Below are 25,829 nucleotides of genomic sequence, written 5' to 3'. Positions count from 1 at the left end.
AGGTATGTTCACACACAAGTGAATCCTTGTGGTCTTGACCTTTGAACATGCATAATAAAATTGAAATGAAGACTTCTACCTGATAGGGGACATGGATCTGGCAGATGGCGAGGACGTCTGTGAAAAGCCACCATCCGGCTGATTCCTAGGTCTCACAGCACCATTAACACCAAGATTTGAGCCATACTGCTGACCTTGTGCACCATTAGAGGGATAGCGATAATGACTTTCCGATAGTGATTGAGCGTTGGGATGAACAATCAAGGAGCTCTGAGGATCTCCAGAAAAACCATTCCCTGCCCAAGGGTCTCTGTTCAAAGAAATCTGATTTGGGCCTTGCATCAAGCCACGTCTCTCAGGAGTAGCAGGTCCCAAGTGCTGCAAGCTTGTCAATGTTTGAAAGTCATCCTGAGATGGATTTTCAGTATGCTTTGAACCAAGTCCTTGGTCGACTCTCTGCTAACAGGTCCAACAAAAACCATTCAATTGCAGTTTTATAGCTAGGACATTTCGGGAGAAAACAAGAGAGACTCACATAGTTCTGCAATTCCCATTCACTAACCCTGAGCGCAGACCTTAATCTTTCATTCTCTGATATCTGTAGCAACAAAAAATTGTTTATTCATGATCAAGTGAATCACAAATTTTGAAATCAAAATCCATGGCATCATATTTTGCAAAGGAAAATAACAAAACTAAGCTTCTCATATACAAATAAAAACCACAAAAATAGGCACCTTCTTTCACATAGGCTGGCTCAGTGTCCACAAGGGTTACAAAAAAACTAGAAGACAAAGAGGAAACACACGAGCAAAAACCACACTATGAAATAGAGAGAGAGAGAGAGAGAGAGAGAGAGATTTACAAACATCTGCGAGATGCTCAAATGGCCTACGAGACCAAGAAGGATGTGTACACAATCTGTCATGAATCTTTCAAGGGAGGAGATGGTGAGTCCTCCATGTGTCCATGTGCAACATGTCTGAAATCCTTCTATGCACTGTGTGGTCTCTTCTAGGCAGTGGATGAAGTTCCACATTTCCTCGGTCTGCAGGATGCTCTGGGTCTCTAAAACCGGCCTCTGATGGAAACCAGAGTGCGGTGGACTAGCAGTCACCCGTCCACTTGTAGTCTAGATGTGAAAACAAAGCAGATTGGAGCTAGAGTGCCCAAATCTGAAAACACAGCGACACCTGTTGGCCCCAAAGCTTGGCGCCCCTTGCGGTATTTCTTTATTCAATTAAAATAATATGAATGGCTGAGTACAACACAAAAATCAGCCAAGAGTTTACACCTGTATATCCAATCTGACGGCCCACAAATCCTTCTTAGCACAAAGAATCTATGCACACAGATCTGTGTCTCCAAATAACACACTGTGCCTCCCTCTGATCAGCCAAGATCACTAAGCAGGCCAGCCATGGGCATACATCTGGCATAACTCAAGTGCTTGATACATCATCTCAGCTCAAACATACATGTGCTGTCCAAACTCTGTCTCAACCCTTGTCAATTTGCCATACCCCTCCTCTCACAAGGGGCCAGATAACTCATATCTGCAACAGACATCAAGCAGTAGAAAGAGAGATAGATGAACAGAAACAAAGCTTACCAAATTCAGCTCGTGAACAGCACTGGAGGAAGCAACAGCACCAATCTGTACTTGCAGGCACTTGTATCCACAACCCTGCTTCACACATGTGCTTGTACTTGCCTGTACCCTCCTCCTGATGTTCACTCTTATGCTGTCCTTGAAAGTACAGATCTGAAAAACAGCACTGTACTTGATTGTACTTGCCTGTACTTGCCTGTACTTGACGGTACGGTCTTTCTGCAGAGAATCGGAAGTAGCCGCCTGCTGGATTTTGCTACTGGTTGCCTGCGCCGTCTGCTACAGTACTGTCCAGCACCTGTACTTGCCCTAGAACTGGCCGTACAGTGTACTTGCAAAAAGTACAGAGCTGTACTTGCAGTCGTACAGCACTGTACAGCCTGTATTCAGCAGTTGCAGGCGCCTGTATCAGTCCCACAGCCCTGCGCTTCTCTGTCCACAGCAATACCTGCAGTCGTACAGTACTGTACGGCTGTTGTACAGCCTTCTTCAACACACAGTTCACAGAAAAACAGCAGCTAAACCAGTCTTCAGCAGCCGCCTAGAGCTTCCTCTTGCTTTTCCACGCTTGTGTGTCCCTTTTGCTCCACGACTCCCAAAAGGGAAGAGAAAGAGAGAGAAGAGAGAGAAACACTCCAAAAGTGGCCCTCTTCCCCAAAATAATCCCTAGGGCCCCAAACTTTAATAAGTCCCTAGGGCCACTAAGGCCTAGGGGCAAACTTTAATAAACATTAAAGTTTAATGTTTCTAGTTCCCCCCTTCACACCTAGGGATGTCCACACATCTTAAACTCTGTCCGGGCACCCCCCATGTGAATCATAAAATATTCTAACTCTGCAACCACCATGCCCACACTTGTACTGTTCCATTTTCACAGGGCCATGACATACCCCCCTCTTGAAAAATGGCAAGCGTCCTCGATTGCATTCTGGTGATGCATCAAAATATCCAAAGTGAAATATACAATATGGCAAGATCAGCGTCCCAATCTCTCTAAGCCATACACATGTATCAACATTCACTGCAAACCAATGGCATAGTAATAGTCCAAGTTGTATACCACTGTGAACCATACATATCCACAAAAATCTCATGTGACTAGTACACATATATCATAGAAGTCCCATAAACAGATGTACTGTCAGCCTCAGTACCTTCGGGTGAGATAAAAACTGCACCAAGCGACCTCTAGATGTCATCTGAGCCTGTCTGTATCAAGGGAGTGGAGGTGCTACCCCCCTCTTGAGCATCAGGTAATGCTCCAGACCCATGCTCTGCTGAACCTGAATGAGCCACAATAAGAGTCGGCTCTAACTCAAAGGCATCGAGATAAAGCTGCAAAACCTGAGGTGAATCTGTTAAGTCACCTTCCTCCATCCACTTCGCATCCATCAGTGAGTAGTTCTTGAACTTCACAAGATAGCGACGGGAAACTTTACCTCGTACCTTCCTTTCTTTATGTGCCAGTATCTGCTCTGGAATCAGAACCTCATCAAGTTCCTCAACTTCCAGCTGAGCCTCATCTGATACATCCTCAGGCACATCCCCACGGAAAGGTCTAAGAAGACTCACGTGAAAAGCATTATGAATCCTCCAGTGATCTGGTAACTTCAAACGATAGGTTACCTCACCAAGCTTTTCCAAAACCTGAAAAGGCCCATAATATCGCATGCTCAATTTAGGGAATAAGCGCTCTTTACCCTTCATCTTCTTGAGTCTAGCCTTTTCAAAGCGCAAAAGAACCCAATCACCCAATGCAAACTGTAAATCACGTCTGTGACGGTCTGCGGCTTTCCTTTGCTTCTGCTGAGTTTTCTGGAGGGCCAACTTAACTCTCCGATAAGCTTCATCCAAGCTCTCCACATACTGATCAGCCTCAAAGATCTTATCCTTTGTATGCAAAATGGGCGGAACCTTCTTCCCTCCTTCTACAATCTCAAAAGGCGCCTTGCCTGTCGAGCTATGTACAGTGTTGTTATATGCAAACTCCACCAAAGGAAGATACTTTTCCCATTGTTGCTTGTACTGTAGAGTTAGCCTCTTCTGACTGACCATCTGTCTGTGAATGAAATGACGATGAAAACTTGAGAGTTGTACCCATGTTGTTAAACAACCCTCTCCAAAACAAACTCGTCATCCGTGGATCACGGTTACTAATGATAGACGTAGGCAAGCCATGATACTTGAAGATGTTCGCCATGAACAACTTCACCATATGATCCACTTTGATTGTCTTCCGCACGGGAATGAAATGAGCCTGCTTACTGAACCTACATATGATAGTCCAGATGCCATCATTTCCCGTTTGTGTCCGTGGAAGATCAAAAACAAAATCCATGGCAATGCTCTCCCAAGGTCTATCCGGAATAGGTAAAGGTTGTAATAACCCTGGTGTCTTCTGACGGTCAAACTTTACCTTCTGACATACGATGCATTGCCTCACAAAGGCATCAACATCTCTTCTCAAGGTTGGCCAATAAAAGAAAGTCTCCACTGCTTTGACCGTGGCGTCAATACCTCTATGACCTGCATATGGTGGAGCATGACTTTCAATCATAACCTTGAGTCGCAATGGCCTGGTAACACACAGTCTGCCATGCATCAATAAAAACCCATCTCTGAGAGTATAGTGCTCATGCCGCTGACCCTCAGACATCTGATCATACAACCTTTCAAAGTCCTCATCATGGGCATACTGCTCTTTCATTTCATCAAGCTCATGATGATAAGCAAGTGAAACTACAGAGACCTGTGGCTTGCGTGACAAAGCATCTGCCACTACATTCTTTTTGCCTTCCACATGCACAATCTGGAAGTGAAACATTGACAAAAAGTTTGCCCAACGCATATGCTTCTCTGAAAGCTTAGTCTGCGTGAGGAAGTAACGCAAGGTTTGATGATCTGTCTGCACAGTGAAATCAGCCCCAAGCAAGTAGTGTTTCCAAGTAGAAAGAGCGTGAATTACAGCCAACATCTCTTTCTCATACACCTGTAAATGCTTCTCAGCATCTTGCAAAACTCTACTCTCATAGGCTATGACATGTCCCTCTTGCATGAGAACTGCACCAATGCTACTTCCACATGCATCACACTGGACAACAAAAGCCTTTCGGAGGTCCGGTAACACCAATACTGGGTCCGAAGTAAGCTTTTCTTTGAGCTTTTTGAATGCTGTAATTTCCCGATCAGCCCATCTAAACGGAGTTGCCTTCTTCGTCAAAGCATGAAGAGGCGAAGCAATTTCAGCAAAGTGCCGTATGTAACGCCTGTAATAGGAACACAATCCTAGAAAACTGCGTACATCATGCACGGTCCTCAAAGCTGGCCAGTTAAGTATTGCTTCTACCTTGGCTGGATCCATACGGACTCCATGACCAGACACAATATGCCCCAAGAAATGTATCTCCTGCAAAAAGAATTCACTCTTCTTGCCATTAACCACCAACCTATGGTTTCTGAGTTCTGCAAACACAATGGCCAAATGCCTTCTATGCTCTTCCTCAGTTTGTGAATGCACAATCATATCATCAAAGAATGTGTCCACAAACTCTCTATGAGGCCTGAAAATCCTGTCCATCATTCTGTTAAATGTGACAGGCGCATTTGTCAAACCAAAGGGCATAACCAAGAACTCATACAACCCAAACGTGGTTCGGAATGCTGTCTTATGCACATCCTCGGGTCTAATGCGTATCTGATGATACCCGCTTTTCAAGTCAATACGACTAAAGACTATGGAGCCCTGTAAGCGGTCCAAGATGTCATCGATCCTCGGTATGGGGAATCGATTCTTGATGGTATTCTTGTTCAGCGCCCTGTAATTAATACACATGCGCCAAGAACCATCCTTCTTCTGCACTAAGAGCACAGGTGAGCAAAAGGGTGATGAGCTAGGCTGTATCAACCCTTTATTCAAAAGCTCCTGCACCTGACTCATAATCTCTTCCTGTTGGGCTGCACTAACACGGTACGGCGGTCTATTCGGTGGAGTACTACCAGGAATCAGATCTATGGCATGATCTTTTGGCCTCTCAGGAGGTAATTCTCCTAGCAATGACTCGGAAAAACAGTATTGAAACCCACTTAAGAAATCAGTCCTGTCCTTATCTAACATAGACAAATTAGACTTAGACTCATCATCCTGTGCATCCTTTACATAAATCAAGTACGCGGAAAGATGCTTTTTCATTACTGATGAAATCGCCCAAGCGGATACAATAGGAACAGATTCCCCTTTGAGTTTTACATCCAATACATGCTCTTTCCCTCTATGAGTCAGAGTAATTTTCCTATTGTATGTATCCACCACCGCATGTACCCTGTGGCACCATGGCATCCCCAACAAAACATCACAGCCATCCAAAGGCATGATGAAGAACTCCTCGCTGTCCACATAACCCTGCAAATGAAGCCGAAGCTTCCCAATGATAGGAGTAACGGGTTCTGCATACCCTGGACAAGCCATATTTGCCTCATGTAACGGCCCCATCTCCTCTGCGCGAATCCCCAATCGGCCAGCCAAATCTGGTGAAATGAAGTTGGCTCTAGCAACGGAACCTTGAAACCGGCCTCTGATGGAAACCAGAGTGCGGTGGACTAGCAGTCACCCGTCCACTTGTAGTCTAGATGTGAAAACAAAGCAGATTGGAGCTAGAGTGCCCAAATCTGAAAACACAGCGACACCTGTTGGCCCCAAAGCTTGGCGCCCCTTGCGGTATTTCTTTATTCAATTAAAATAATATGAATGGCTGAGTACAACACAAAAATCAGCCAAGAGTTTACACTTGTATATCCAATCTGACGGCCCACAAATCCTTCTTAGCACAGAGGATCTATGCACACAGATCTGTGTCTCCAAATAACACACTGTGCCTCCCTCTGATCAGCCAAGATCACTAAGCAGGCCAGCCATGGGCATACATATGGCATAACTCAAGTGCTTGATACATCATCTCAGCTCAAACATACATGTGCTGTCCAAACTCTGTCTCAACCCTTGTCAATCTGCCATACCCCTCCTCTCACAAGGGGCCAGATAACTCATATCTGCAATAGACATCAAGCAGTAGAAAGAGAGAGAGATGAATAGAAACAAAGCTTACCAAATTCAGCTCGTGAACAGCACTGGAGGAAGCAACAGCACCAATCTGTACTTGCAGGCACTTGTATCCACAACCCTGCTTCACACATGTGCTTGTACTTGCCTGTACCCTCCTCTTGATGTTCACTCTTATGCTGTCCTTGAAAGTACAGATCTGAAAAACAGCACTGTACTTGATTGTACTTGCCTGTACTTGCCTGTACTTGACGGTACGGTCTTTCTGCAGAGAATCAAAAGTAGCCGCCTGCTGGATTTTGCTACTGGTTGCCTGCGCCGTCTACTACAGTACTGTCCAGCACCTGTACTTGCCCTAGAACTGGCCGTACAGTGTACCTGCAGAAAGTACAGAGCTGTACTTGCAGTCGTACAGCACTGTACAGCCTGTATTCAGCAGTTGCAGGCGCCTGTATCAGTCCCACAGCCCTGTGCTTCTCTGTCCACAGCAATACCTGCAGTCGTACAGTACTGTACGGCTGTTGTACAGCCTTCTTCAACCCACAGTTCACAGAAAAACAACAGCTAAACCAGTCTTCAGCAGCCGCCTAGAGCTTCCTCTTGCTTTTCCACGCTTGTGTGTCCCTTTTGCTCCACGACTCCCAAAAGGGAAGAGAAAGAGAGAGAAGAGAGAGAAACACTCCAAAAGTGGCCCTCTTCCCCAAAATAATCCCTAGGGCCCCAAACTTTAATAAGTTCCTAGGGCCACTAAGGCCTAGGGGCAAACTTTAATAAACATTAAAGTTTAATGTTTCTAGTTCCCGCCTTCACACCTAGGGATGTCCACACATCTTAAACTCTGTCCGGGCACCCCCCATGTGAATCATAAAATATTCTGACTCTGCAACCACCATGCCCACACTTGTACTGTTCCATTTTCACAGGGCCATGACAGTCTCCAAGATGTCATCAGACAAGCCAGAGGGCGTCTAGATGCAGGTAACTGTTTGAGGTCGTGATAAGAACTCCCTAGAGAGAGAGAGAGAGAGAGAGAGAGAGATGTTGTTAACGTCTACAAAAGACCCGAAGGGTCTATAAGACTAATAAGCTATTACATGTTATCCATGAGTAAACTGGATGTCAAGACAATATGAAAAAAAGTAAATGACTAGCTACCAAGGATAGACAAGGTCAACGTATTACGTAAACCCTGTAGGGATGTTGCATGCGCAAAAGCCTTGCTTACTTGATCCTCAGCCCTAAGCCTGATAAAAAACAATGGTGCAAACTTAAATGATGATTAGACAAAGAGAAGAGAGAAAGATGAGCTGTGTGCTCCATGTATTATATGGTACAAAAAGAAGATGATTTCTGTACAACTTCTGAGATCTTTGGCCAGGCCAAAAGGTTGACTTTAGACCTACTACTGACTGCCTATGACCTGATCCCGAGGGGGATTAGATGATATGTACAAATGAGAGCTTGGCTATTTTTAGGAGAAGAGGCAAATTCGTGATCAAGTCCGTTTTGCCTTTTCAGCCCACAAAACTTCGACCAAAAAGTCATCTTTTGTGTCCAAATTGTGCCCAAAAGGTGTCCCATATATGGGTGTATGTCTTGGGCACTTCGGAAGCCTATAGGGCTCCACAATTGGCCCTTAAATCTCCCCTAAAACGTTGCCGGATCCGGGACTAATGATCATGTTATCGGTTATCCATGTCCACGACTGTGCACGTGAAATCCCCTCCTACTAAACTTGATGGCGTTCCTCCCTGGACTACGGACTTCGACTTTGACTTTGATTGACTTTGACTTTGATTACCTGAACACCTTGCCACTTCTTAGATTCCACTCTAAGTCTGGTTGAAGAACTGTGCATATGTTCCACTTTGTCCCCATGCCTGCAATTCCTTTCCCTTAACACAACTATGGTCTCCTGCCAAGAATGATCATGCATGTTGCTTTGCCCCTCGAGAACTAATCTGAGAGTTAATTGGTGTCCCTTGCCCCTCGGGAACTGATCTGAGAGTTAATTGGTGTCCTCCTTTGAGCACACTCCTCTACTAGAGAACGCTTTCCTATCGCTTTCCATTTTGCGATCCACCACATAATGCTACCTTTGTTGTACTCTACCATGGATTCTGTTTACCTTCTCGAGACAGCTTAGAGGGCTGAGCCTGAATGCTCTGATACCAATGTTGCGTGCGCGGAAGCCTTTCTTACTTGATCCTCAGCCCTAAGCCTAATACAGAACAATGATGCAAACTTTAATGATGATTAGATAGAGAGAAGAGAGAGAGATAGAGATGACCTGTGTCTTCCATGTATTAAATGGTACAAAAAGATGATGTTTATACAACTTCTGAGGCCATTGGCTTGACCAAAAGGTTGAGTTTAGATCTTCTACTGACTGCCTATGACCTGATCCCAAAGGGGGATTAGATGATATGTACAAATGAGAGCTTGGCTATTTAAAGGGAGAAGAGGGAAATTCGTGATCAAGTCGGCTTTGTCTTTTCAGCCCACAAAACTTCATCCAAAAAGTCATCTTTTGTGTCCAAATTGTGCCCAAAAGGTGTCCCATATTGGGGTGTATGTCTTGGGCACTTCGGGAGCCTATTGGGTTGCAAAATCGGCTCTAAATCTACCGCTAAATCTCCCCGAAAACGCTGCCAGATCTGGGACTAATGATGAGGTTATCCATGTCCATGGTTGTGTACGTGACAAGGAGTAGAACTTCATGTGTCGGGACTCATGATGTGTCGTCTTTCTCATGAACCCTGTACTTGGCCCAAATATCCACCACCCGTGGGGCTGCATTCAAGCAAGTCCCCGATCTAGAGCTGGCAAGTGGAGAGTCTAGGTCGCCTGAACCGGGGCGTTTGGTTCTCTGGAGGAATTGTGCTCTCCCAGAGGATTCCCATGGTGCATAGTGCCACCCACCGCCGGCGGTCTGGGGGGTGAGCACTCATGGTCCATGTGTCCCAGCGAATGTCAGCTGGGGCACCTCACCAAAGAAGTCAATGATAGATGTGTGTGTGGTATCCCATATCTTGGGCTGCTACCTCAATAGTCTATCTTTGTGGTGCCTCAACTCTAGTAGGTATCGTCCCAAGCATCTCTCATCCATATAATGTATCATCCGTGACAGGGGTCCAAACACCTCCCTAAAGAAACAATGGTAGCAACCACATATCTCTTAGTAAACCGGGCATCTGAGTATGTAATGCTCCTCATACTCAATCCCCCCGGTAATACGTAGCCTGCATACCCGCTTGTCTCGTGTTAAGCCTACTACTCTCCCAATCTAAATCGAAAGGTAGTATGATGACATCCTCTGCTGAGCAATGGCAATCCTCATGGCATGGAACATGTGTCTATGGAGATAACTAGGCCTCTCGATGAAATCATCCTTAGTGACCCTCAAGAAATGCTCTTCGTAGGACTGAAGCTTCGGGAAAAGCTGGGCTGGGAATATCCATGCCTGGTCTGTATGAAGTCTAGTCATATCTAGACAAACGATGCAGTTGATCTCTTGCTGTGAGAGACCAAGGAAGGGGGGGTCCAAGCTTTACTCAAAGGGGGTGAGGTGGTCCATATGAAATCCATGTGACTCGAACCAGCTAGTGGTGCGAGCATACCAACAATAACTATTGTGTGCCAATTGTGTAGAGGAATCCAAGCCCAAATGTGGGAGGTGATCTCTATGTAGTGTGGACATGCTGTATGTATGTGTCAGCCTAGAACATGGCATCTATGACGAGAGAGGATGATCCAAATTTAGCCAATAGTATGGCATGTGTCACTAATGGCTTACCCCTCATCCCATGTGCATGCATCATACTGTCCTCTCCACTCTCTCATAATTCTCCTCTCCCAGGTCTAGTCCCCAAAAAGACACCCCATACATCACTGCCGGGTATCAAATAGCAAGTATTTGGTAGAGAGAAACTTACATTAATGTCTGCAGAAAGCCAAATGACCTATGAGACGAAATACATGTCATAAAGACCAAGTCAGTCTTTAGCTAAATCAATGGTCAAGCAGAGAGAGAGAGAGAGAGAGAGAGAGAGAGAGAGAGAGATTGCATTATCGTCTTCTAAGCTGAATAGCACATGCCCATACAAGAAAATGAAATAGCTAACCAAAAGGTCCTAAGTCCGACTATGTGTAGGACGTTCAGTCTTGTGAGTACTTGACATTAATGTAACAGTTCCTTGATAAAAGCATGGTCTTCCACTTTTGCGAAAGAAATGTATGGGCATCCCTCAAGGACAGGGGCAAAGCATGCACGAATAGTGGCAAAAGCTGGGCATTCTAAAAAAGTACGTTGTTCAGTCTTCCACACCCCCATGGAGCATCTTGCATGTCCTCTCCAAATCAAATCTACCATGCCATCGCCCATTGTCACCATCTGGCCACCCAAATGGTCTCCTCCAATCTCGTGTCAACTTATGTAGACCAAGCAACATTCGTGCCGCCCGTATTGAGGTCAGTGTGTGTATCCAAGCACCCGGGATCCCAATTCCCATGCCCATTTGTGGCCAATGCGTGTGGATCCAAATGACTAAGATCCTAGTTTCACACTTTCCGATGTGCCAAGCCTATGCCCGAAAATGCCAATGTTGTACATACCATGACTAGGAGATTTGTTCATAACAAAGTGCATATGCACACATGTTTGCATGTTTGAAACTGTTTTCACAAAAACTATTTTCGTGTGACTGCTGCTATGAATGTCCAGTTCACGTGCCTGAGATGCCTACCCGTGAACCCTTAAAATGCTTTGTAAGGTTTATAACCTTTGCAAGTTCACACTCAAAAAAATTTGAGTGGACAACTTATTAAAGTGTCCGGGGCCCAACCTAGGCACCCTAGTGGCCATAGTCTGTGGGCTCGGAACCCATAAGCGAGGGGTGACCACCCATATGGAAAGGGTTGGTGTAGACAACCAAAAATTACATGCATGATTCATTCTCCTCTCTCTGCAAGCTTCATCGTCATTTTCCTGCACTCCATTCCCATCGTTTTTGTCACCAGCCTGGAAGTTTCCCAGTATGAAAGGGTTCCTGTGGGCACCAAGACGTCTAAATATTTGGAAAGTAAAAGCTTTGGGAATGGAGAATTGTCCAAAACGAAAGATCTAGCCCCAGAAGCTTAGGCTAGGCGCTCGAGATGGTTTCTTGGACAGAGAAATGGACATTGGAGATCAAGTGTCAAGTGGAAAGCATGTATGGCGAGCTCTCGAGGATTTGCGAGAGATCTAGTATTGAAACATGGTTCTACATGTTGCTCACATTTATCATTTCTAATAAGGTGGAATACAAAGGATCACACTCCTAAAATCTAGGAGAGTTACTATTTTTGGACAACCCCCAATGGAAATTCCTTTCGCGTCATTACATCCGTAAGCTAAGCGAATGGGGAGACTTGCTACTAAAGCTCCTTTGATAGAATGTCTATGAGTTGAGAATTTTTGGAGATGAGGTTTATGGGTGGGAAACATCTCTTAAATTGGGACATGTGGCATGCCAACAAATCAAAGTGAGATAAGTGGCCCCACACTTGTAATTATAGCTTTTACTTGTCATTATAGCTTTTTACTTGCCATTGTGGCTCATGAGAGTCCCAAAAATCTATAAATTGGAGCTCTCTCTCTTCATTTGAGCAGGCTTTATTTCTGCAAACTAGCCTCTAACATATTAGCAACTCTTCTCTATTCTCATTAGTTCTCTACTCCAAGGTTATGGCTCGCTACTACCACTACAGGCTACCCTAATGCTGGCTGCTCTCTCTCTCTCTCTCTCTCTCTCTCTCTCTCTCTCTCTCTCTCTCTCTCAGCCATTGGGCACTTGCTGTCACATGCATCCCGCACTTGGATGCCACGTAGACATGTCTGTACAGAAGCTGCAGGACCTGGGATGGTAAACTGGTCCCATGTGAGCCTTTTGTCTTGCCCATTTATTTGGGACATGGTTATGATATCTAGACTTATGGGACTCTTTTGTCTCACCCATTTATTTGGGACATGATTATGATATCTCGACTTATGGAATTGTTTTGTCTTGCCCATTTATTTGGGACATGATTATGATCCCTCGACTTATGAGACTTATTTGTCTCGCCCATTTATTTGGACCGTGGTCATGACATCTAGACTTAGGTCGCCCCCCCCCCCTCCCTTTGGAGTACTTGATTATCCCCAAGGAGAAAAATATCAGGTACAACCTCGAGGCCTTACTCTCCCCACAGGAGATGTCAGATTATCCATTAGCAAACATCATTTGATCAAACACACGGGCTTTCATCAAAAGAAACCCCAAAATACGATGAATGTGTGGGTTTTGATCTTTTCCACGGGGTCTTCAAGATGCCATATGTGATAGAAAAAAACTCAACTGAAGCAAATAATGTTAGAAGTCATCTCCTGTCTAGATTTATACACCAGGGCCTTTGTTGTGGGTGTGCCCGCCCGTATGAGGAGTTTTATCATTTTTCCCCACTCTCCGTATTTTTCCCATTTTTTTTGTGGCTTGGGAGGCAGTTCTGAGTTGGCAGGAGCACTAAGTAGCTGGCCGACTGACCCATCAGCAGACAGGTGACTGGCCGACTGCCCAACAGCAGTCGTGGACCTCTATGCTGCTGGCCGACTGGGCATATACAGTCGTGGGCTTCATTCAGTGCTGGCCGACTGATGCTACAGTCGTGGAGGTTTTTTTCAGCAGGTCGACTACCTATCTGGGGGCATATAAATAGGCCCCCAGCCCCCATACCACACTTGTATCATACCGGGATCTTCTTGTGTATATCAGAGCAGAGTTACACGCCTACATCTCTCTCTCTCTCGTGCTGTTTTTCTGCATGCGTTTTTTGCTCTTGTGTTCCCAGATCTGGTCATCATCTCCGCTGCGTATTCTGACATGGTATCAGAGCCCTAGGCTCTAGATAGTTCTTGGGATTTGTGTGAGCAAGAGGGGGACTGTTTTGTGGCTGATTGGTGGACTGTTTTGGGCTGATCGGGAAGAGGAGAAGCAAGAGGAAGGCGGGCTGATTTGCTGGACAGCCACTTGCAGGTTTTAGTTCTTCTTTGTTCCCACCCACCCACCCCTTTCAGAGTACATCCCCGCAATGGCAGATCTGTTTGAGATGGCCGAGAGGCATGTGAAGATCCCGACTCTCCCCACGTTCCCGGTGGACCGTCAGTTGGACGGGAACAACTACGGCATATGGAAGGTTATGATGGAATCTGTTCTGGAGTCTTACGACCTCACTGATTTCGTCGTTGTTGGGGTTCCACGGCCGAAGTTGAGGAAGGGGAGTTACCGTCGATCCGAAAGGACCGGGAGGCCCAGACACACATGTGGGATCGTGTCAACGCCAGGGTCCATTCGTTTATCTTTCTCAATTGCACACCACAGGTAATCAATCATGTAAAGCATATGACGCTGGCCAGAGGTATATGGCAGCATTTGGCTTCTCTGTACATCAGGGTATCGCCCATGAAGAGGATTTCTTTGGAAGTACAGATGCGGGTTATGAGCCCTGCAAAGTCGTCGACGATGCGGGAGCATATTAACAAGCTACAGGCTCTTCAGCAGGAAGTTCTTCAAGCTGGGAAAGAGATATCGTCAGAGGACATGGCCATAACGTTGCTGTCGCACTTGCCCTCTTCGTACTCAGCATTTTACTCGTCTTTGATTACCAGTGGCAGGCTCAGCACCATCACGTGGGAGGAGCTTGTGCCCATGGTCCTGGACCAGGAGGAACGATTCACGAACCCTCCTCAGGGTGGAGGTTCGGAGGCCTTAACTGGCCAACGGTCGAAAGGCCGTAACACAGGCAAAGGGAAGGCTTCATCGGAGAAGTCTTCTGAGAAGAAGTCCGACGCTGACCGCGAGAAACTGAAGGCAGAGAGGACCTGTAATGATTGTGGCGAGAAAGGCTACCATTGGAGGCAAGCGGAAGACCGAGAAGGGTGAAGACTCCTCAGTAGCAATCATGAAGACTCCGGCTTTTGTGCACCTGGAGGTGGTGGACACCGATGTTTCATTTTCTTCAGGCAGGGAGGAGATTGGAGGATTCTCCGCCACGGATACTCGGGAGTGGATTCTAGACAGGGGTGCTTCCAGGCACATGACTCCTTCCCGTTCCGGTTTACAGGATCTCTGGAGGCTTTCTGGTCACATTCTTACTGGGGATACGTCCACTATCCCAGTTCACAGTGAGGGCAGGATGGAGATAGTTCCCAATGACAGAGGGGGGAAGCATTCCTCCCAGGTGTTGTATGTTCCGGCACTTGGTTTTCATCTGTTGTCAGTGCATCAGGTTTGCAAGACTGGCGTACGGGTGGAGTTTGATGAGCATTTTGTTGCTCTCCGGGACAAAGCCAAGGAGAATGGAGTTTACAAGCTTTCAGCACTCTCTCTCCCAGGTCCTCAGGTTTGTGATGAGTGGCAGTCTGATAATGGCCACTCAAGTGTGGATACACTGCAGGTGCGGGCTTTCCGGGACTAGATGGTGGATAGCTTGCTAGTAGATGGCAGCAGTTGGCAGGAACTTTCCAGTACTGATGTTGGTAGTTCTTGTGTTCGTGAGTCAGAGGAAACTGAACAGATCACTTATGCTCTGATGTCTCGTAGTGTTCGGGACAAAGAACCTCCAGTAGTTGAGGATGTTCTTTCCACGGGGACCTTTCGGAAAGCCAGGCAGGTGCCAACCTCAATGAGGTGGAGAACAAACTACACTGGCACATCATGGCCCTCTTAGCACGGGTCACGGACCTTGAACAAGAGAACACAGCACTCAAGGAGGAGGTGAGTGCATTGAAAGTGGAACTGGTAGCCGTCAAGAACACCAAGAAGGAAGAAGGGGAGATCAATGACAACACTCTCACGGCCATCAAAGAAGAGATCTCCAAGGAGATCACAAAGGACATGGAGGGAAAACTCGAAGCCAAGCAATCAGGATGGAAGGACCCTCTCGTGGGGTCACAGCCGCAGCCAAGCTCCTTGCTTGAGATGCAGATGCGTGCATTGGAGATTCGACAACGAGAAGATGACGCCATGCAACGAGTGGAACACGAGCATTACCTCAGAGCTTTGGACGCCAGATTGACACCGGCGGCGCCCTCGAATCATTTTCCCGAGAAAATGAATTTTAGTAAGTATAATGGTAAACTCGATCCCACTACTCTTTATTCATGGTTACATCAATTTGAAGCTTACTTTGCTGCAGTTAGGAAAACAGATATTGACAAAGTGATCTTAGCTAGTTGGTACTTGGAAGGTGAGGCCATTCCTTGGTGGACTCAGTGGGCTCATGCCCACACCAGAGCAGGTATGGCAGCTTATGTGTGGGACGAGTTCGTCCGCGACCTTAAGCAGCGGTTTCTACCGCCCCACTACCTTGAGCGACTCGAAGACGAGTTCAGGGGAGCGCGTCAGAACGCGCAACCAGTCCTTCAGTTTGCCAATAAAATTTCGACCTTGTGTCTGCAATTAGGCTTATCTGATACGGACAAGAAAGGGCAGTTTTTGTATGGCCTGGACACGCAAATCCAATGGGAGGTGCGTATGTTTAGGCCAGCCACCTTTGAGGACGCACTCTCGCTTGCGCAGAGTGCAGAAATGAAACACAATGGTGGCAAGCCCAAGACTTCCCAGCCGGCTTCTCCCAAGGCTAACGCCTCGGGGGGCAAAAGCCAGAACCAGACGGGGTCTTCCCCAGGACAGAGCCCGGGAGCCTCTGGCTCCAAGAACTCGAACAATGCGTCTAAGCTTACTCCAAACCAGAAAGCGGAGGCAAGCAAGACACGTGGCAAGTTGAGTGCTGAGGAGCTTGCTCAGTACAGGAAGGAGGGTAGATGCTTCTTTTGTCACACAAAAGGACATACTTCTCGGGATTGTCCGAAGAAGCCTCCAAAGGCCGCCGCCGCCTCCACAGCTTCCGTGGTGAGCACAGCTCCCACACAGACCCCAGCGGCTACCCCTAGTTCTTCAACCCCCGGTGCTTCAGTTGGAGCAATTATTAGCCGGGAGCTCGAAGATAAGCAGAAGGGCGCCCATGACCAGGAGTATGAGCGCAACGAATTGCTCAAGTCCTTTGGCTACATAGGTGGCCAGAGAGTCGTTGTCTTGTTTGACAGCGGCAGCACGGAGGATGTGATCACGGAAGAGGCCGCTAGGCGTGCCCGTTTCGAGCTGACTCCGGTGGACAAACAAGTTGAGGGTTTTAGCACAGGTATGACAACGAGCGTCAAGTATGAAGCTCTAGGTGCTAAGTTAGTGATTCAGGGCATAGAGTTTGTGCGTGACTTTATGGTTGCCCCTCTTGTAGGAGCAGACATAATTTTGGGTATCCAGTGGTTTCACAAGTTTCTTCCTGATGTCAAGTGGGATAAGCACACGTTCCAGATTGATCGGAATGTGTCAAACACCCCAGTGACCATTAAGTGTGAGCCAGGTATTCCAACTTTCCGCTCATAAGCCACTTGCAGGCTAAGCGAGCAGTCAAGAAAGGCGCACAGTGTGCGATGATTTACATCCAGACAGCCCAGACGGTGGCCAGTGCTTCCGAGAAGTACTCGGTTCTCCATGAAAAGTTCCAGAAGATTTTTCTTCGGGACAGTCTCCCTCCCCAGCTCCCCCCGTCCAGACCGGAGGATCACAAGATTGACCTCCTCCCAGGCTCGGAACCCCCGAGCAAGTTTCCGTATCGCCTTTCTAAGGCAATGGAATCGGAGTTGGACCGCCAACTCCAAGAATTGTTGCAAGCTGGCTTCATCCGTCCCAGCGTGTCGCCATTTGCAGCACCGATCTTGTTTGTCAAGAAGAAAGATGGGTCTTCTCGGTTGTGTGTCGATTATCGTGCACTCAACAAGCTGACTATCAAGAGCAGATTCCCGATGCCTCGAATTGACTATATTCTCGAGAGGCTGAATGGAGCTAAGGTATTTTCCAAACTGGATTTAAAGAGTGGGTACCACCAGGTACGGATTGTAGAGGGGGATATCCCCAAGACAGCCTTCCGTACAGAACGGGCCCACTATGAATTTGTGGTTATGCCATTTGGATTGACGAACGCCCCAGCTACATTTAACCGCATGATGATGCGTGTTTTCCGGGAGTTGATTGGAGTGTGTGTGTTCATATTTTTGGACGACATACTCATATTTTCAGCTACAGTTGAGCAGCATGACATTAATGTGGAGAAAGTCCTTAAGTTGCTGGAAAGCAACGAGCTCTATGTCAATGAAAAGAAGTCAGAATTTTATCTGTTCCAGGTACATTACTTGGGATATATAATTAGTGCTGAAGGCATTCGACTTGATCCGGCTAAAGTGGCCGAGATTGTTAACTGGGAAGTACCTCAGACCCCTTATGACATTAGATCATTTGTGGGTATATGCCAGGCATATTCCACCCACATTGACAAGTTTTCTGATCTCTCGGCGGCAGACCTCACCGATCTGCTAAAGGGAGTGAAAACAAGGAGGCAAAAGATTCGAATGACTCCACGAGCGTTGGAGGCATTCCAGAACCTCAAGGTGGCTTTGTCAGAAGCGCCTTGTTTAGCCCTTGCCTCGTGGGACGAACCATTTCAAGTGATCACCGATGCGAGTAACATCGCAATTGGAGGTGTATTGCAACAGAATGGTCATCCAGTAGCTTACATGTCTCGTAAGTTACTGCCCGCCGAGAAGAACTACTCAGTCTATGATCGTGAACTCCTAGCAGTTATACAGGCCTTGAAACATTGGAAACATTTCCTGTATGGCCGTGACTTCGAGGTTCGCACTGACCATCAGGCATTGCGCTGGATTCAGACGATGCCAAGTGCGCAGTGGAGTGATCGACAACACCGCTGGAGTCAGATATTCCAGCAGTTCGGTGGCATGATTGAGTACCTTCCAGGAAAGGCCAATCCAGTGGCCGATGCTTTGAGCAGGAAGGGACAAGTATCTGCGATTCAGACCACTAGACTTGACCTTGTTGGTACAGGACTAGAAGACATGAAGCACACGTACGCGGATTCCGAGGAATTCGGTACTCAGTGGGAACAGGCATTGGATGCCACAGGACCATGCCATTTTCTGATACGCGATGGTTGGCTTTTCTACAAAGGCCGACTATGTGTCATGAAATCATTCCAGGCAGCTCTTCTCCATGATGCCCATGACGCCATTACAGGTGGTCATAGGGGCATGAATTCGACTCTGGAGAAATTAGAACGGCAATACTATTGGCCAAAGATGAGGCGTGATGTGTTTACATATGTACAACGCTGTGACATTTGTCAAAAGGTGAAAGCTCCTCGTGGAAAGAAGATAGGGTTGTCACAGCCTTTGCCGATTCCTGAGGGTCCTTTCCAGGACATTTCGATGGACTTTGTCACAAATCTGCCTCCCAGTCCGAGTAAGCGTAATACGCAGTGTTTAACTATTGTTGATAGGTTCAACAAATTTGTTATGCTTATTCCTTGCAGGGCCAATGTGACCGCCGAGGATGTTGCCCAGCTATTCATTCGGCATTGGTACCCGATTGGCGGGATTCCTAGGACCATAGTGTCAGACCGAGATGCCAAGTTTACCAGTCATTTTTGGAGGGCATTGTTTGATAATTTTGGTACTAAGTTGAATTTTTCCAGTGCATTCCACCCACAGACAGATGGCCAGACAGAGATATACAACCAGTTGGCCTTTGATGTGCTGAAGTGTTATGTCCACGATCAGCAAGGTAAGTGGGAATCGTTTTTGCCTTTAGTTCAAGCTGTTTTGAATGACTCTTTTTCTTCAGCTATTGGCAGGACTCCATATGAAGCAGCGTTTGGAAGGCCTTTCCAGTCGTTGTTAACCAGGACTTCGTCTTCAGTACCGGAGGCGAACAGAGTGACGGAGTCTTACCAGGAGATCCTAGAGTCCGTTAAAGACAGATTGGCTAAAGCGCAAGTGGCATACACTCAACAGGCCAATAAAGACCGAAGAGACATGAAGTTTTCGGAAGGGGATTGGGTGTATCTCCGGATTATGAAGCAAAGATTGAAGCAGGTGGGCAAGCGATGCCCAAAGTTGTCTTTCAGGAGCTTCGGACCATTTCCCATCCGGAAAAAGATTAATGAGGTGTCTATGCAGTTAAAGCTACCTCCGAGTTGGACTATGCACGATGTATTTCATGTCAGTTGGTTAAAGCCATATGCAGGTCCACCCCCTTCAGAGGTCAAAGACGAAGCGGAACCAGACATTATTGATGAAGCAGAAGTAATGGTTCCAGAACAGATCCTTCTGCACCGTTTCAAGCATCGCTCAGGCCGAAGACTACGACAGTTTCTCACGAAGTTTCAGGACCGAGGAACTCATGAAGCGGTATGGCTCGACAAAGAATTTTTCGAAGACTATCCGGCATTATTGACGGATTATTTGGAGGCTATGCAGCTTCCGTCAAGTTAAGCAGAAGGAGATGTCACGTGCATCCCGCACTTGGATGCCACGTAGACATTTCTGTACAAAAGGTGCAAGACCTAGGATGGTGAACTGGTCCCATGTGAGCCCAGTCCGGGACGAGTCCGCCACGGATCCATCTCAGTCGTCCGAGGTCAGGTGTGCATTGTCCTGCACATGAGTCCAAGGTCAGGTGTGCACTCTCCTGCACATGAAGCAGTGCCAGTCCGCGTGTGAGTCTCCCTTTGGAATGATGTCAGATGTTCTGTGTGTCTAGTTTGCAACTGGATGCCAGACCTCTGTAGGCATGTAGGTTTGCATGTAGAGATGGGGCCAGCCCATAGGGCTACCCCAGTGCGAAGATTTGCACTTGCACTCTTAGTGTGGGCATGGGGAGGTGTAGAACCACCCCCAAGGGGCCAGGAGGGCCCAAGCTGTGCCCACCAGCCATGGCATGGGCTGGAAGGGCTGTCGACCAGCTTTACTGCTGCTGAACAGGCAGCCGACAGGGTCAGAAACCCTAACCAGCAGGTCGGCCAGGTGTAGGGGCAGTCCCACACCCATGCGCAGCCTGGTACTGTCCCACACAAGCATAAGCGCAGGCTGGACAGCATTGTAGGTGTGAAATGGTGGGCAAAATAAGCATTTAATGCCTATTAAAACAGGTCGTGAGCTTTTCACAGCAATCCGACTTCAGGATGCTGGCCGACCAGGGCTAGAGAAGGGTATAAAAGCCCAGCCAAGAAATCAATGAGATCATCTCATAATTCACCAAGTGCTCCAAGCAAACAAGGGCCAGGAAAGCCAAGAGGTTGCTAACGCAAAGGGGTGAAGGACCGAAGGTCAAGGGCAGGATTCTCCAGCCAAGAAAAGGTCAAGTTTTCTGTATTTTGTTTTCAGATTTACATCATTCTAATAAAGCAAATACACCATCCGTGGTGGGGGCCCTACAGAGGGTAATTGGGACCCAATACTGTGTCCTCTCCATCTTCCCCTTCTCTCTCTATTTTCTGCACATCGTCTTTCGGTTTGTGCGTTAATTCCGTCGCGAAAAGAGTGCTGATTTCTGAGTTTTGAAGTACTGATCCTTCTCCGAAGCTTCCGCATATTACAATACCACAGGGAGAGGTGGGCGACAGCTCCAGCTCACTGATTTCTTCCAGAGATCTATCCCAGTGCCTATCCTGACACAGGAGGGGGTTACACTTCAGCACGCTGCAGACCTCCGAGCCAGACGAAGACCGAGAGCACCAAGCTACCAGACTCCCACACTACATCAAACGGAGATCACAAAGATACGGGCTCGACATCAGCACCATATCCAGGAGCGGCTAGCTCACTTACACTCACACCCGGAGATCATGCTCCGAGGTATTTTTGCCTCGCCATCGCCTATGTATCACATATTACACCCCCATTATGGTATTGGTTGGAGCTAGATAGATCTGCATTGCATTCTTGTATACCCTATGCATATAGGTTGCATACTGAGCCTCTAGCAGTAGTGCTCCATCCATCACACCCCCCCACTAGCTCAGTACTTTCATAGTTTATTTCATGTTCATTTTGTCCTTTTTTTTCTGGACATCCAGAAGACATTGATAGTTGTACATTGAATTTGTCTCATAGGTCGAGTTCGGCCTCTAGTAGATGTTAATACAACTTTCTCTCTCTCTCTCTCTCTCTCTCTCTCTCTCTCTCTCACGCACAGGCTGCAGCCGTCGAGCTTCTCTCCCTCTTCTTCTTCTTCTTCTTCCCCTTCTCTTTCTTCTCCTTCTCTCCCTTTTCTTTCTTCTCCTTCCTCTTCTCTTCCCCAATTACCTAATTTCCCCCAATTTCCTCTTCTCTCCCTTTTCTTTCTTCTCCTTCCTCTTCTCTTCCCCAATTACCTAATTTCCCCCTATTTCTCCCTTTTCTTTCTTCTCCTTCCTCTTCTCTTCCCCAATTACCTAATTTCCCCCAATTTCTCAAGAATTCCCCAATTTCCCCAATTTCCCAAAAATTTCCCGATTAAGAAGATAGTTGAGAGGGTACACGATTCAATAGATGAAATACAACTAGGAGTTGATTAAGAAATTCCAGCTTAAGCAGCCAAAACCAATGCAAAAAAGAATCTCATAGTTTAATCATCAACCTTGTCCCATTGGACTTACAATGGCTCTCTTTCACATTTATACAACCTCAATCTACTCGCCCACCATGAAATTTTAGCGCAAACCAGCAAGACGTGTGATCACAAATTCCATCTTAAAGCATGTGTTAATGAGGGTCCAAGAAGTTGTACCAATGATTGTCTTCAATGGTGGCTTGGAACTGCTCTTCAACACTAGAGGAAGCACCTTCAAGGGCCTACAGATGAAGACCCTCAGAGAAGAGTTTTCTTCGAAACTAGGGGAGGAATCACTACAAGAATTTGTGCCACAATATCAACTACTTACACTTGTATCAATGGTTGCAAGGTAGTCTTTTTTAAGATCCACGACATTTAATATTGCAGTTCAGGTTATTTACCAAACTTAACACAAAACAAAGTGTGATATTGACTCCATGAGTCTTTTCACAAAGCTTCAAATGATCAGCTCCATCATGCATGTGAAAAATTCAGGTTTTTTACCAGAATTAACAAAAACCAAAGCGTGATACTTCATGAAATCCATGGGAGTCCAAAAGATTTTACCCAAGTATATGGGCAAGATTTTACCCAAGCATATGGGCATATCTCTAAGCCCATGGAAAGTAGGTAGAAAAGGTGGGTCCAACTAGCAGTATTCAAAGAGCCCAGTTCCCAAAGGTCAATGAAGCCCATTCACAATTATCTCTTTGCAAAAAGAGCAGCTACTGGTCTCTATAATTTGCACCAGCTCCAATGCAAAAGAATGGAACCTTCCAAGCCAATGTTATAAGGGCATTGGAATTTGGGATAGACACATTTCCAGCAATGGAGAATACGACAACTCACACGGTTGCCAAAGGCAACACTACCACCACCAGAAAAACAGAGAAATGGGCATGGATAAGCCTCATTTGACCTTAGGAGGGGTTGACAAACCTCTAGGATCGTTGGCCAACTTCCCATAGAAAATGGCCGCACTTTCCTTCAAGGAACTAGCCAAATTGCATGTCAACCGCTTAACTTCTGGAACAGCCTTGTGGACGGGCAGGGAGGGAGGGAGGGAGGGGAAAGGAGTGTAATAGCCTTGTGGAAGGGAAGGGAATAAGGGGAGAGGAGTGTGATAGTTTTGTGGAAGGGAAGGGAGGGAAGGAAAGAGAGGAGTGTATATGCCCCCACCCCTACAAATTGAAAACCAAACAAGCAACCCTAACTGTGCACTGCAATTCCACTTTATTGTTGAAGCAGCAACTTTGGCTGCTTGTCATGCATCTTCCTTATCAAATGAAGTGAAATTTATTGTATTCTTACAAAGCTCTTCCTGCTTCTATAAAAACAAAGTTCTTCTACCCTTACAATACAAAATCTCATTCATATACTTGCATAACACACTTGGCTCATTCTTCTATCCCTTTGCCCTGCTGCCCTTGCCCCACCTTGGCACCTTGTTTTACTCTAGAGTGAGCTATACTTTTCTTGGGCTGCTCCATAAGTATATCTTCAGTTAGCAGCTAGCCAATGTTGTTCCATTGCTGCATCCATCTCTAAGCTTCCGAACTCTCATGGAGCTGTATCCTATCCTTTTCAAGTGCAACTTAGCCTATTCAATTTTGACATGCACTCTCCAGCACACTAACAAACCTCTTGTGCAGCTGATACCAAACTAATGCTTTTGAGCTGTCATGTTCATTCGTCGTGATATAGCAGGAACATAACGTTTGCCTTTCACTTGTTCTTTGACCAGATAAGTTAGTTTATACACTTCCACTGGTTTTCACTATTTGGACAATATTAACAAGGTGGTAAATTTTCATTGGCAGTGTTCTGAGGTGTGCTTATATTGCTCCCCTTGCTGGCCCCTTAAATTCAGAGGAAAGGAAAAAGACTTGACCATTAAGAAGCAGATTCAATGGACCCACACTGATAAACAAAGTAGGGCCATAAGGAAACTAATACTGGGAGAAGTACAAATGAGGTTTTGCATGCCCTGCTCTTCTCTCTCTCTCTCTCTCTCTCTCTCTCTCTCTCTCTCTCTCACACACACACACACGCACACACACATACAAAGCCATTATCTGTGTGTGTTGTGAGAGAAATAATTTCACACAGATGCAGACACAGAAAATCCTCTCTCCCTCTCTCTCTCTCTCTCTCTCTCTCTCTCACACACACACACACACCCACCCCAAATTATCCATGATGGTGAAAATGTTAGCAAATTCGGCAAGTCACCATAATATATTATTATATTGTGAGTTGATGTTTCTTGGTGGGATCATTGCCTTGTCATTTGACCTATGGAATGTCCAACCAAACCACCGAGTGATCAGTGCACCCTTGCAACTGTCTACAAAGAGCATTGACTCATGTTTATCCTTGTTCAATGAGAAAAGGGACATCAGCAGGTCAGGTCTTAGACAAAACTGGATGGTTGGAAGGAGATGCTAGAGATTCTAAGGCTGCTGAATGCACCCAAACAATAATGAATCAGAACTATGAAGGATTTAAGTGTCTTAATGGAAAGATCTGCTTCCTTTTCAAGTACAGTTAGGTTTTACTCATTTTTAAAAACTGATCTAGCTAGAGGCTATAAGCTCACCGGATAGATCCACGTGTACGGCAATTAGCAGCAAGGAAATCTTGAGAGAAAGGATGCAGCACCTACCTGGTCTCGCAGAGCGGAAGCCTGATCTCTGAGGACGGAGGCTGCCGCCTCGATGGCATGAACGACAAGCTCCTTGTTGGCGGTGGGCGGTAGCCTCCCTCTGCCCGATTGAGCGATCTCCATGCCTGCCAGCACATCTGCTAAGGCGGACGCGTCCTCGGAGAGTTGGTGTTGAGGCCTGTGGAAGGCGGCGGGGTCGCCCTGCCCTTGCGGCGGAGGAAAGCCTCCACCGTAATACTCTGTGGCCGCATTGTAAGTAGGCCCTTCGCGCCCATGGAAGGCGTACTCCGCTGGTGCAATGTGAGCCATCATTTATCTCATCTCAGCGGCGATCGATCGGCTGCATTTGGTGCTTATTGCAATGCAAGGCGATCTGCTGCGCAGAGGCCCCTTCGGAAAGGCGGCTTCCGGGCGAGACAAAAGCGAATTGCCGCTGACCTGGTTGGGATATATACACACACACACCGCCCAATTGAGAGATAAAGCCAGCTCTCTCTCTCTCGCTCTCGATCGAGAATGATTATTTCCGGAAGCTCAAAGCTAACAGTTTAAGCAGAGAAGTGGTCAATTGAAGTACCTTGGGCTGTCTACTAGCCCTTCTATCGTCGTTCACACTAGCCTACCCAAGGTCAAAGTCATCCTATTAGCGTGTAAGAAATTTTAGGCGTTAACGTCCTTAAATGTTTTTGTTCCTCATCAAGGAATGTGAGAAATGCCAAACTCTTTTTGCCAGCCTTATTTGTCATCAATCTAGTGGCTCTTTGTTTGCGGGAAAGGTGGAGTAGATCCATTGGCTCACAACAAAGCACCCCCGTCATGCAACTTGATGGCATCGAACCCGGGTCCTTGCAATGGGACCCAATTGTTCTACCAACTCGCTTACGTGCTCGTGGACTCCATCTAGTGACTCTCATAATATAGAGTATTTTTGGGTTTTTTTTACGTCGAGATCTAGGTTTACCATGGCAAATA

The 25,829-nt window shown here is 46.6% G+C and overlaps 1 protein-coding gene across 5 annotated transcripts in view; it reads right to left on the bottom strand.

Annotated features, from left to right (window-relative positions):
- LOC147604688 (uncharacterized) overlaps nucleotides 1-25,510 on the bottom strand; it is a 70,513-nt gene extending 45,003 nt beyond the window's left edge. For 2 of the 5 annotated variants that reach the window (XM_086794526.1, XM_086794524.1), the window contains exons 1-3: nucleotides 24,858-25,509; nucleotides 536-598; nucleotides 80-459 (exon numbers count right to left, since the gene is read on the bottom strand). In XM_086794526.1, the coding sequence (XP_086650652.1) occupies nucleotides 80-459; nucleotides 536-598; nucleotides 24,858-25,169 (755 nt within the window). In that variant the 5' untranslated portion in view covers nucleotides 25,170-25,509. Of the gene's footprint in view, nucleotides 1-79; nucleotides 460-535; nucleotides 599-24,857 lie in introns of all 5 variants that reach the window. The other 3 variants (XM_086794525.1, XM_086794527.1, XM_086794528.1) reach the window with 3 other exon arrangements.
- Between the last annotated feature and the right edge of the window lie 319 nt (nucleotides 25,511-25,829).

The sequence above is a fragment of the Cibotium barometz genome, chromosome 61 (genome assembly GCF_041138505.1).
Source record: "Cibotium barometz isolate CiBa-2024 chromosome 61, ASM4113850v1, whole genome shotgun sequence".
NCBI classification, from domain to species: Eukaryota; Viridiplantae; Streptophyta; class Polypodiopsida; order Cyatheales; family Cibotiaceae; genus Cibotium; species Cibotium barometz.
The sequence above is the reverse complement of the archived record's forward strand: the minus strand, read 5'-3'. Positions and strand labels throughout refer to the sequence as shown.